The 12,799-nt window shown below is 41.7% G+C and overlaps 1 protein-coding gene across 1 annotated transcript in view; it reads left to right on the top strand.

Annotated features, from left to right (window-relative positions):
* The window catches only part of DNAH9 (dynein axonemal heavy chain 9), a 334,173-nt gene that overhangs the window by 180,830 nt on the left and 140,544 nt on the right, over positions 1 to 12,799 (top strand). The window contains exons 42-43 of the mRNA XM_027047332.2: positions 5,020 to 5,181; positions 9,477 to 9,673. Of these exons, the coding sequence (XP_026903133.2) occupies positions 5,020 to 5,181; positions 9,477 to 9,673 (359 nt within the window). The remainder of the gene's footprint in view (positions 1 to 5,019; positions 5,182 to 9,476; positions 9,674 to 12,799) is intronic.

Below are 12,799 nucleotides of genomic sequence, written 5' to 3' on the forward strand. Positions count from 1 at the left end.
GTCCTGTAATTTTCCTTTCTTCCATATCCTAAGGTTATGAAGTCCTCATAAAGTGCATTGGGAAGTGGTCTCTCCTTTCCTACTCTCTGGAAGATTTTGTAAAACACTGTAGTGAGGCTTCCTTAAATGTCAGAAGAAGTTACTGATGAAACCATCTGGAGATTTTTTATGGCCAGTCTTACGCTCTGAGTTCAACTTTTTTCGTACATATTAGACAATTCAGATTTTCTATTCATGTGTCAGTTGTGGTAAGATGTCAATGTCATCAATTTCTACCTTATTAGCATACAGTCATTTATAATGTCCTGTGATTATCTTTTAGATATCTGTTGTATCTGACATTATGTCCTCTTTCTTAAAACTGATACTATTTGTGCCTTTTCTCGTTTTCTCTTTTTCTCTTTTATCGGGCTTATTAAAGAGTTATCAATTCTGCTAATCTTTTCAAAGAAACTGAAAAGTATATCAATTTTTTTTACCTTGTTTGCTGTGTCTATTTGATATCTGCTTTTATCTTATTAATAAATACTGTATAATCTCTTTCTTTAGGTTTGTGATTAGTCTTCCTTTTTCTAGCTTCTTGATGTGTCTAGTTCGATCATCAATTTTCAGCCTTTCAGCTCTTCTAAAATGTTCATTTTAAGGCTATGAATTTATCACTATTTATTCCATGTATCATGCAAACTTTTATATGTTGTATTTTTATTATCATTCACTTCATAATATTTCTTAATTTCCCCTGTGATTTCTCCTTTAGCTTATGGGATATTTGGAAGTGTATTGCTTTGTTTTTCAAAATTGAGAGATTCTCTAGTTATCTTGCTTTGTTTTTCAAAATTGAGAGATTTTCTAGTTACCTTTCTCTTGTTGATGCTCAGCTTAATTTCACCATTTCAGAAAATATACTCAATTATTTTATTCCTTTGAAATATGAAGTGTGTTGAGACTGGCTTTATGTCCCAAGATATGACCAATGGGCACTTTTTAAATAGTGCATTCTTCAGATGCCGCATGTAGTTAAATCAATATGTCAACTAGGTCAAGCTTGTAAATCATGCCATTGAAATATCTTATATCCTCACTGATTTTTTTTTTTTTTTTACTACGTGCTCTGTCCATTTCTAAGAGAGGTATGCTAAAATCTCCCACTGTTGTTGTGGACATGTCCATTTCTCCTTTTATTTCTGTCACATTTGTTTTATATGTTTTGAAGTGGTGTTATTAGGTGCACATACATTTAGAATTAGTATATCTACCTAGTGGACTGCCCTTTTACTTATTATTAAATATGCTGCTTTATTTCCAATTTCTTATTCCAGCCTTTTTTTCTTATATTTAAGGTATATCTCTTCTAGGCAACATATAGTTGGATTTTTAAAATCGAGTCTAATAATCATAGTCTTTTAATGAAAATATCATGTTCATTCATATTTGATTTGATTTTATATAATAATAAATTTAGGATTAAATCTATACTGTTTGTTTCCAGTATGTTCTAGCTGTTCTATGTTTTCTTTCTCCTCACTTTTTGTATTCTATCAAACTAATCACTTTTTCTTTTTTATTTTCTCCCCTCTTAGCATGCAGTACATCTTTTTACTCTTCATCTAATGATTATCAAATGCATCATTTTATTCTTTTTTTTTTAATTTTTTTTTTTAACATTTATTTATTTTTGAGACAGAGAGAGACAGAGCATGAACGGGGGGAGGGCCAGAGAGAGAGGGAGACACAGAATCTGAAGCAGACTCCAGGCTCTGAGCTGTCAGCACAGAGCCTGATGCGGGGCTCGAACTCACGGACCGTGAGATCGTGACCTGAGCGAAGTCGGACGCTCAACTGACTGAGCCACCCAGGCGCCCCTCATTTGATTCTTTTGTAAATGAGCACTTTATCACTTGCAAGGGTCTTAGAGCAATTTACATCCCTCCAATTTGATTCTATTATTGTTTTTAAATTTTTAAAATTCAGTGTGTACTGAAAACCCACAACGCATGAATACTTTTGTCTTTGTCAACATTTACTTAAGTTTACTCACATATTATCTTCCCACTTCCCCTATCCCTGGTGCATTTCTGTTCTTCCATTTGGAGTCATTTTCATTCTACCTGAAGCTCTCCTGTAGATTTTAGTGGTGTTTATATCTGCTAGAAAATAATCTCTCAGTTTTTATTTAACTGGAAATGTATTTATTTCTTATTTTTTAAAAGAATTGGGGGGAGGGCGCCTTGGGTGGATCAGTCAGTTAAGTGTCTGATTCTTGATCTCAGCTCACATCTTGATCTCAAGGTTGTGAGTCCACACCCAATATGGAGCCCAACTTAAAAAACAAAAACAAAAAACAAAAAAACAATTCTTGGAGGGGGTTTAGAAGTCTAGGTTGGCAGCTATGTTTTTTTCAGCTTTTCAAAGGTATTATTCAACTGTCCTCTGCTTTCATTGTTTCTACTGAGGAAGTCTTAAGTCTTACTTTTCCTTTACAGTACACATAGTTTTTTTTTCACTTGCCTGCTTTTGAGATTTTCTGTTTGTCTTTGATTTTCAAAATTTTCACTATTCCCAGGATTTCTAAGTGGTATTTTCTGTATTTATCCTGCTTAGTGTTTGCAGCACTTTTGAATCTTGATGTCTTTTCTTTTCAGGTTTCTTTTTCAGTTTTAGAGAAGTCACAATATCTTTTCAAATGTTACTTCTGCTTTTTTTTTTCTAGTATTCTAATGCAAGTATATGAGACCTTGTCACTGGGTCTCATATGTCCCTTATGCTCTTTCTTTTTTCTCTTAGTGATTCAATCTGAATGTTTTATACTACTCTCTCCTCCTGTTCACTCATTTTCTTTGCAATTCTGTCTATTCTGCTGTCAACTCCATTGATTAAGTTCTTAATTTCAGTAACACTAATTTGGGGTAATTTTTAATTTGACAATTTCCATTCGATTCATTTTTAAGTTTATTTATTTATTTTGAGAGAGAGTGTGTGTGAGAGAGAGAGAGAGAGAGAGAGAGCACGTGCGTGTGTGTGTGTGTGTGTGTGTGTGTGAGCGAGCAAGGGAGGCACAGAGAGAGAGGTAGAGAATCCCAAGCATTCTCTGTGCTGAGAAGACCTCACAACCATGAGATCACAACCTGAGCACCCCTGATTCATTTTTAAAGGCTCCACTCCTTTGATGAAATTCTTTACCTGATGTCCCCTAATTTCTTGGTCATTTTAATCATAGTTTTGTTAAAGCTCTTGTGTCTGATAATTCCAATACCTAGATCTTCTGTGGGCTGGGTTTTTTCTCCCTGATTTGGTCACGTCTCCTGGTATTTCCAGTAATTTTTGTTTGATGGCCAGACATTAGGAGTTTTAAAATGTGCAGGGGTGCCTTTGTGGCTCTGTCAGTTAAGTATTCAGCTCTTGGTTTCGGTTCAGGTCACGTTCTACCAGGTTCATGAGCTCAAGCTCTGAGTCAGGCTCCACACTGTCAGGGCAGAACTATTCAGATAATTTGAGGGTTTATATGATGATATTTTCCTTCAGAGATTACACACTTCTGCTTCTGGCCAGCAGGTACCAGGGATTGAGGAGTTGAAATTGGGCTCGTTTCTGTGAGGACTGAATGATTGTGACTCACTCATACTGCTGATGTATCACCATTTGAGAAGCTCCCCGAGGTCTTTAGCCATGAACCCCTTCTTGCTAATCCCTGAACTTCAACTTTTACCCTTCCCACCACTTGAGATGAGGTAACTTTGCTCAGCATCTTAACCTTTCACTTGTCTGTCTCTCTTTGGTTTCTGAACCTGTGAGCCATTACTTGTGAGTTGGAAAATGCCTGAAGGAAAAAAAAATAGTGCCAAATTCTGGGTTCATCTTTCTTCCTTCTCTTCCCTAGTATCGTAGCCCCTTGAGTCCTCACTGCCTTGGTGACTCCCTAATGCCTCTAAAACGATGACGCTTTAAAGATAAGTCCCCCATCTTTTGCAGTTGACTTCAGCGGATTGGTTTGTGATCAGGTATTCTGCCACGATTAAAAGCAGAAATCTCGACGTAGGGCACATCAGAGAAAGTGCTGTTGGACAGGAAAGGAGGTGGAACACTTCAAGAAAGAGATCACGCTTGAACTGGATCTTGAAATATGAGCATAGCTAGAAAAGCAAAAGGCACGAAGGCACAGAAAGTATGCAGCGCCAGAAAACAACTTGAATTTGGTGAAACCGAGATCTAGATTTTATGGGAAGTGGTGATCGTGAGGAACTAGACTGGTAGCCCTGTTACAACCAGAACTTTCTGCCGTGCTCATCCTGTTGGTAATGAGGGATAATTACATGGCCCCTTTTCCTCATGATAAAAAAAAAAAAGTAATTGGGGGGAAACACAGGTACAGATGAGTTTCAAATTATAGGACTTGTTGAGGTCATTCAGAGACTCTCATCTTGGTTGTCTCCAGTTTTCAATGAAAAATGAGGCTGAGACGTTAGCTAATCGTAGCAGAGAGGTGAGGTGACAGAGAAACTTGAAAAGGATAGTAAATGTTTGGGATGATCCCTGTGGTATACGGAAGGGGAACCCTCTAAAGATGAGTAAAAATGGATTACTGACCTGCAAAGGTTAGCTAGAGTCACCCTTTGTCATCATTCCGATTTTACATAAACAGTTGTCACCTAGACTGGTTCTCAAACCGGTACTTAGGGAGTTGAAACACGGCAAAGAGGCCACCTGTCTCCTCACTGTGGCTGTTTGGAATGCAGTGATCAAAATTCCAGGTCCTCAAGGTTTTGAAACTTTGCTGAGACCACATACTATATATATGCCATTAGGTATGCTTCCTGTCTTTCTGAATCCCAATCTCCACATTATACCAAATGGATGTAGTAAAAGTTATATTTTTGTAGAAATTGTTTATCATGGTGGTCACATGAGTTTTACCTGGAGAAACTTCTAGTCCAGTACCTGTCACGTACCTGGTTTAATAAGTTGTAGCTGTTGTAGTTTTAAATTGTTATTCACATTATTTTTGGTCTACTCTCTATAAAGGGCATTCTCTTCTCCTCTGTGGAATGTGTAAAATCCACACAGGACCTCGTAAAGCTCTATCTACATGAATCAAGTCGGGTTTATCGGGACAAGATGGTGGAAGAAAAGGACTTTGATCTTTTTGACAAAATCCAGACAGAAGTGGTCAAGAAAATTTTTGATGTGAGTATTGCCCTGAAAAAAAAATTGCTATATATTTGAAAAATAAATATTTCTGCAGACGATCACCCAAATGATAAAATCTAGCTCAGAAATGGGGCAAGGTGGGGGGCAGGAATCAGAGATTAGATAGAGAAAGAAAATCTATCATTATTTTGCTGAGGTGAAAATGGCAGGATAAGAAAAGACATAAATTACCATAGAATTTCAGTGTTGGGAGGGTCTGTGGATTTCATGTGATCCAATTCCTTGTCCCATACTCGCTCATGTCAGTAGCATTTCTCAGATTGGTCATCCCAGTGGATGCATCCTTGAAAATGCATAATCTCATCTTTCCCGGGGGAGCCATTCTGGAGCCACTAATGACTAGAAATTTGAAGCAATTTATTTTTTTTTAAGTTTATTTTTTTATTTTGAGAGAGAGAGAGAGAGAGAGGCAGAGAAGGAGAGAAAGAATCCCAAGCGGGCCCTGTCAGCACGTGGGGCTTGAACTCACGAACCATGAGATCATGACCTGAGCTGAAATCAAGAGTCTGATGTTTGACCGGCTGAGCCACCCAGGTGCCCCTGGAAATTTGCAACAATTTTTATTTTTTTTTATTTTTTATTTTTTTTAATGTTTATTTATTTTTGATAGAGAGAGAGAGAGAGAGAGAGAGACAGAGCATGAGTGGGGGAGGGGGAAAGAAAGAGGGAGACACAGAATCTGAAGCAGGCTCCAGGCTCTGAGCTGTCAGCACAGAGCCCGACGTGGGGCTTGAACTCATGGAATGTGAGATCATGACCTGAACCAAAGTTGGATGCTCAACCAACTGAGCCACCCAGGCGCCCCTGGAACAATTTTTAAATTCGGAAGCTTTGGAACAATTTTAAAGTCTGGAATTTTTTTCTTTTTCTTTCTTTCTTTCTTTTTTTTTTTTTTTTTCATTTTCATTTATTTGAGGAGAGAGAGAGTGTGTGTATGAGCAGGGGAAAGGGGCAGAGAGAGAGAGAGGGAGAATGCCAAGCAGGTTCCACGCTCAACACAGAGCCCAATGGGGGGGACTCGATCCTATGATCCTGGAATCATGACCCGAGCCAAAAACCAAGAGTCAGTCGCTCAGCCGACTGAGCCACCCGTGCACCCCAGCTGGAAATTTTTTCTAATGATGATCTAAAATTTATTTCCCTGTCCACTCATATTAAGTCTACATGAAACACTTTCAAATATTTCAAATAATATGTCTTGTCCTTCCTGGGTCTTCTTTCCTCCAGACCAAATAGCCTCTGTTCTTTTAGCCACTTCTGGCATGGCTTGTTTTCAAGCCCAGAGAAATTTGCCATCATCTTGATTACTTTTCCATCAGTTCCCCCCTCTGAGATTGTGGTGTCTGATTTTTCGTCTCACAACCCAACTGGGGTCTGGCCCAAAGCAAGATCATCATTCCCTCTTCTTACATACTGTAATTTTGTTACCATTTCCCAAAATTGTCCTCCTAAACTGTTGAACTACAATATACTCCTTAGAAAGAAGGTATCCATGATAAAAATAAGTTGAGAAAGTACTTCATATTCTATCCCTCTCTTGGAAATACATCGTGCTTTTGGCACATTAAAGCCCCCAAAATCTTGAATAACCCTGATTCATTTGTCATTTCCCACATGTATGAGACCCTCAAACCCTTTTCCATTCATGAAACTTACTAATAATTTGCAGAACGAATGTTCCACAGAATATGCCTTGGAAAGCACTGATCCACGAACGCAGCCTAAGATCATGTTACACTTCTTTGTGTCACAGTTACCCCACAGCTAACACTGAGCATTCTGGAAGTTGACCCAAACTCCCTAGTTTCCACTCAAGCCACTTGTCCTCTCTCGAACTTAGAAATAACCAGAACTTGTATTCTGTACCGTGTTTCCCTGCTCGCCTTGTTGGGTCTAGCACCATATTTTGTCCTGACACCAACCTGGGTCTACCTCTGAAGATACTTAGAGTCCATCCCAACCTACATGGCAGCCTTCTGGATCTTGGACAGCATTTTTAAGGAATTTATCTCAGCCTGCTCTTTACTAATATGAACACCCTGAAATGCCTCCCCTTACCATTTTTCTGTGCCCCGCTCTCACATCTTAGATGCCCCTCTGAGCATTGTAGCATTTGCCAATTTATGTGTTCATGGTTGGCTCTGCAAACGCACCTTGACTACTTTCTCCAGCCAGTCTGAGCTGGCACTTTAGACGGACAACTCTCAGCTGTTGAAATCGAGGTTCCTCTGTGGGTCTGTATCCTAAGGACGCATTCTTTTGATCATAGACCCAGATATAATTAATACCATTATCCTTCTCCAACAACCTCTGAAATGCCAGCCAGAATCACCTCTGGCCGCATGAAATCTTGGTGTCGGTATTAATGAAAGGTTGCCGGATTTCCACCAAGGAAGTGACACGGTCCTGTTTCCACCATTAAAATCTTAACGTTCTCTGAGAAGTGGCCCTTGTGTGATGTGGCGTCACTATGAAGAAGTCTTTGATTCACCGGGTGCTTGGTTTTCCTCTCCCTCCTGCACCGCCTGGCTCTGATCAGAAAATCTGAGACACATTGTTTTGTTCATCAAAGAGTCTTTGTAGAGTGGGCTTTTCAGAACTGCACTTCAGTCCTTCCTCTGCTAGATCATTCATGTAAATTGACTTCTATCAGGACCAATTCCCAGTATATTAGCCCATGTTCAAACTGGGGAAATGTATTCCCACATCACTTCCCCCACGTGCTTCCTGCAGCTAGCGAGAATGGCTCGCCTGCATTTCATTAAATCTTACCCGAGGGTCTGGGCATTTACTGCTAATGTGTGGCAAAGACATAATGGTTTAAAGACTTTCCAGGGCCCTGAAATCACCTTCAAAATACAATAGCTCTTTGATATTTAACTCTTGCCATTTCATTCTTCTTATAAACCAGTCCTGGTTTCTCTGTCCATGTGACCGTCGAACTCACTTCCCCTCCATTAAGTTTGATGCATCTTGCCCATGGGCTTACAAAGCCAACCCTAAGGGACTCATCCCCTGGGTAATGTCCTTGCTGATAAACAGCATGTGTGTTACCTCTTTGGCAGGTGGTTCTCCCAGTCAGAACGTTGGGAGAAAAACACAATGGCAGTGGGGATAGTTGCTCATAATGGTATAGCACTAGGAAACCTGTTTTTTCTCAACTTCCTTCTGCCACCTTTCTTCCTTTTGAAGTCTCTAGCATTCAGGTTTCGGTAAGTAAGTATACAATGGAATACTACTCAGCAATGAGAAAGAATGAAATCATGCCATTTGCCTGAATGAGTGAAATGACTGAGTGAAATAAGTCAGTCAGAGAAGGGCAGATATCATATGTTTTCACTCATATGTGGAACTTGAGAAACTTAACAGAAGACCATGGGGGAAGGGAAGGGGAAAAAAAACAGTTACAAACAGAGAGGGAGGGAGGCAAACCATAAGAGACTCTTAAATACAGGTAACAAACTGAGGGTGGATGGGGGTGTGCAAAAAAATAAATTAAGGAAAAGATTAGCTGCCTCTTTGATGCTCGGAGGGCACCTTGGTGGTAAGGAGACATAGATGCCGTATCTTTTTAATTAATTGAATTGTACTAGGTATTCATTAAACGTGGTTAGGTCTGCCCTGTGGGCAAGAATTAACACACAATAGGCTCATATCTTTAGGAAAATTGTGTACCATGTACACGCAGGGGGCTCTCCTGTGAATGAACCAGTCACCTAAGGATGGCTCATGGCACATTTTTCAGAAACCAAGTTCTCTGGGCTGAGCCTGTGAGGCTGGGGCTGGTAGCCTACAGTGGGGTGTCTCACAGGAAACAGGAAAGGATATTTTAGGACACTGCTGTGGATTGGGAAGCAGGACTTGTTGGAATGGGTGCGGGGGAGATGAGGCCACTGGTGCATGGACCCCTTCACCCGGCACTGGTCGAAGAGCCACTGCTTAGCGTAATCTGTCCCTGTGTCCCCATCCATTCCTCTGCCCAGACATGGGCTCTACCTGTGTATGTGGGAAGGGTCCCTCCCACCTTCCGGTTTCCACTCTCAGCCCACAAGGAATAACAAACATCACTCATGACTTCATGGAGCTAGTAAATGAATGTTAAACATCCACTTCATAGAAGCTTCTCAAGAAAAAGAAAGTGTTGGAAGCAGGACTGATACTTAATTTGCAGGGTGTGTTCAGAGAGAAAAAGCACATGAGGGGTCTTCAATCTGTATGGAACCAGAACTGAGTCTGTAAGGAGGGTCCTTACGCCTGTGTCCCATCACCAGGGTGTTGATGAGACGGTGGAGCAGACCCGAAGCCTAAACATATATTGCCACTTTGCAAATGGTATTGGTGAGCCCAAGTACATGCCTGTACAATCGTGGGAACTTTTGACCCAGACTCTGGTGGAAGCCCTGGAGAACCACAATGAAGTCAACACAGTGATGGACCTGGTTCTCTTTGAGGACGCCATGCGCCATGTGTAAGTGTGCTTCCGTTCTTGCCTTTCCTCAGTTGCCTCGTCTTCCCAATGCCAGAGGTCTCATGTGGGCATTTGAGGACACCTCCCTAAAACCAGAAAAAAAGCAGCTATGCCTCTGCCCTGAAGGTCAAGATGGCGGCCGGTAGAGCAGCGGCTGCAGTGTCTGCCACTGACCCTAGGGGGCAGCAGGATGCTGAAAACTCAGGCAGCACTGGATGTATTTCCTTGTGTGTCATTTACAATCCCTGGGCATGACCACAGTGACACCAAGGGAAAATTTAAGATCATAAAAGAGGCACCAGAACAGCTCAGAACCCATATCCCCACCCCATACCGGTCGAAGGGCCAACTTTAGAATAATGAGATTGAAGATTTTTGTTTACGTGCTCACAGATTTCAAAAATTGAATACTCTTCTTAAATGTTATTGCCATCAACTGAATCACTGAGAGTAGTCACCAAGCCTCCCAGACGATGTATACTCACACCAGTGCTATCCCTGTATTGCTCTACATTCCCTGGTTCAGTCACACCTACCATCCCTCCCTGCCTTCCAAAATCTTTCCACCCTGTCCCCTGGTACCCGTGCACTTCAGCAGCAAAACCCACCTCATCTTTACCTTCTCTGAACCTCCCCTCATTGATGATTCCGAGTGAAACCTCACTGACCCCTGAGTGGAGGAAAGCTCTTTTTGCTTCTCTGTTCTGTGTGCCCCCAGGATCTAGAGAGAACTAAGTACCCTCCTTCTCCCCCACCTCATTTCAATGGCACATTTAAACCACTTCTCTCTTTATCCTTTACAAACCCCACTTCTTCTAAAGCACTGGCAACCGGACATTCATACTCATCACCTCGCCTGTCATCTGCCAACATCCAGTTCCCCCCCAACACTTACTTGCTGCCTGGGTGCTTGGACCGTCTTCTCAACTACATCTTTCTCCATGGCTGGCATTGGTCTTGTTAATTCCTGTGGTTGTTTCTTCCATCCCCCACCTCAGCCACTCGCTCTCATGTTCCTACCCTCGCACTTCCATCATCGGTGATGATCCCATCTCCACCATTGCCATTTCGAACATCCCTCTCTCTGACTTGTACCTCTTACCCTTCCACTCACCTGCTCTACTTCCCATTCCAGGTATCCTTTCTTTACCCAGTTTTATTGAGATATAACTGACATATATAACATGGTATAAGTTCAAGGCGTACAACGTCATGACTTGATATACGTGTATAACACAAAATGGTCATGACAATAAGATTGGGGCACCTGGGTGGCTCAGGTGGCGAAGCGTCCAACTCTTGTTTGGCTCTGGTCACGATCTCACATTTACGGCATCAACCCATGCATCGGACTGTGCACTGAGCCTGGGGCCTACTTCGGATGCCCCCTCTCCCTCTCTCTTTGCCCCTCCCCCTTCTCAAAATAAGTAAATAAACTTAAAAAAAAAAGATTAGTTAACAGTCATCACTTTTCCTAGTTACCATTTTTTCCCCTTGTGATAAGAGCTTTTAAGATCTGTTCTCTTAGCAACTTTCAAATACACCACACAGCGCTGTTAACTGTAGTCATCGTATTATATCTTACATCCCCAGAACTCATTTATCTTCTATCTGGGATTTTGTACCTTTTGACCACCTTTACCTGATTCCTCACCCCCATCCCTCCAGTCTCTGGCAACCACAAATCTGATTTCTGTGTGTGTGCGTGTGTATGTGTTAGATTCCACATATGAGTAAGATCATATGGTATGTGTCTTTCTCTGACTTACTTCAAGTGGTGTAATACCTTCAAGGTCCTTCTGTGTTGTCCCAGATACAAATATTCCAGTTACTCTTAAGCTTCATCAAGACTTCATTTCATGGAGCCAACCACTTTCGCAGACTCCTTTGTCCCTCTGCCTACCATGCCTTTTCTGTCCTCAGCCATCATAGACTCCCATCATCCTGGTACAGGCTCCCTTAACTTTCCTGGCATAGCGTCCATGTGACAAAACCCCATTCTAGTCAAACCCCACTGTCGTCTTATTCCACACCTGCCCCCTAAGCATCTGAAGATCGTGGAAGAAAAACCACAAAAGTTTTCGCTTGGTTTGCTTCATATTTTCAGCCACACCTACCAAATGGGCCCCTAACATTGTGGAAACTCCACCTCCCCTACCCTGGGCAGTTTGCTCTCTTGCCCTGCCTGTGGTAATTGCATCATGCAGTTTTCTGTTCTCAAGCTTCCAGCATCCTTCTCCTCTCTCTGTTCCCAGTTAATGAGCACATGTCTTACTTCACTGCGATAATGAAAGCAACCAGGAGAGAATCCTCTCATCTCCCCATCATCAAATCTAACAGCCTATCTTCATCCCTCCTGCATCCCACCCACAGATTGTGCCTTCTCTACTGTCTCAGCAAATGAACCATCCCTGTTCCTACCTGAGGCCAATCCCTCCGTGTGCATTCTGGATCCTGACTCTTACCACCTTCTAAGTGACTTTATTCCTTCTGAAATTCAATTATTCTTTCTCCCTCCTTCCTTCCCTCCCCCTCCCCCTCCCCCTCCCCCACCACCTCCTCCTTTCTCCCTCTCTCTCTCTTTCTCTTCCCTCCCCTCTTTGCTCTTGTCTCCCCTTACCCCATCTTCATTGATTCAGTAATTGCTTCGTCATATGCATCTACATACAAACATGCCAGATCATCCTTATCAAAAACAATAAATATCCCTTCACTTTTACATCTCTTTCCATCTCCTACCCCCATTATTTTTTGCTCCTGTTCATAACAGCATTCATCAAAGTGGTTGTCTGTGCTTGTCATACTTTCTCACTTCTCATTCTCTCCTTGACCCATTTCTTATCAATTGAACAAATAAGTTCTTATCAAAGTCACCACGGAGCCACCTCTTGTGAAAGTCAGTTGTCACTGCTGGGTCCTCACCTTGTATAACTTGCCTTTCTACTGCATTTGTCATGATTAATCACTCTAGTTGTTTGCATCCATCCATCCCTCCATCTATCCAACCATCCAATCCCCCATCTATCCAAGCATCCATCCATCCAACATGTATCTATTGAGTAGGCATAGTATGAGTGCAGGGATCTTTGTTTTATTCACTGCTAGATCTCTAATACCCAGGACAGT

This window comes from Acinonyx jubatus, chromosome E1 (assembly GCF_027475565.1).
Source record: "Acinonyx jubatus isolate Ajub_Pintada_27869175 chromosome E1, VMU_Ajub_asm_v1.0, whole genome shotgun sequence".
In the NCBI taxonomy this organism is placed as follows: Eukaryota; Metazoa; Chordata; class Mammalia; order Carnivora; family Felidae; genus Acinonyx; species Acinonyx jubatus.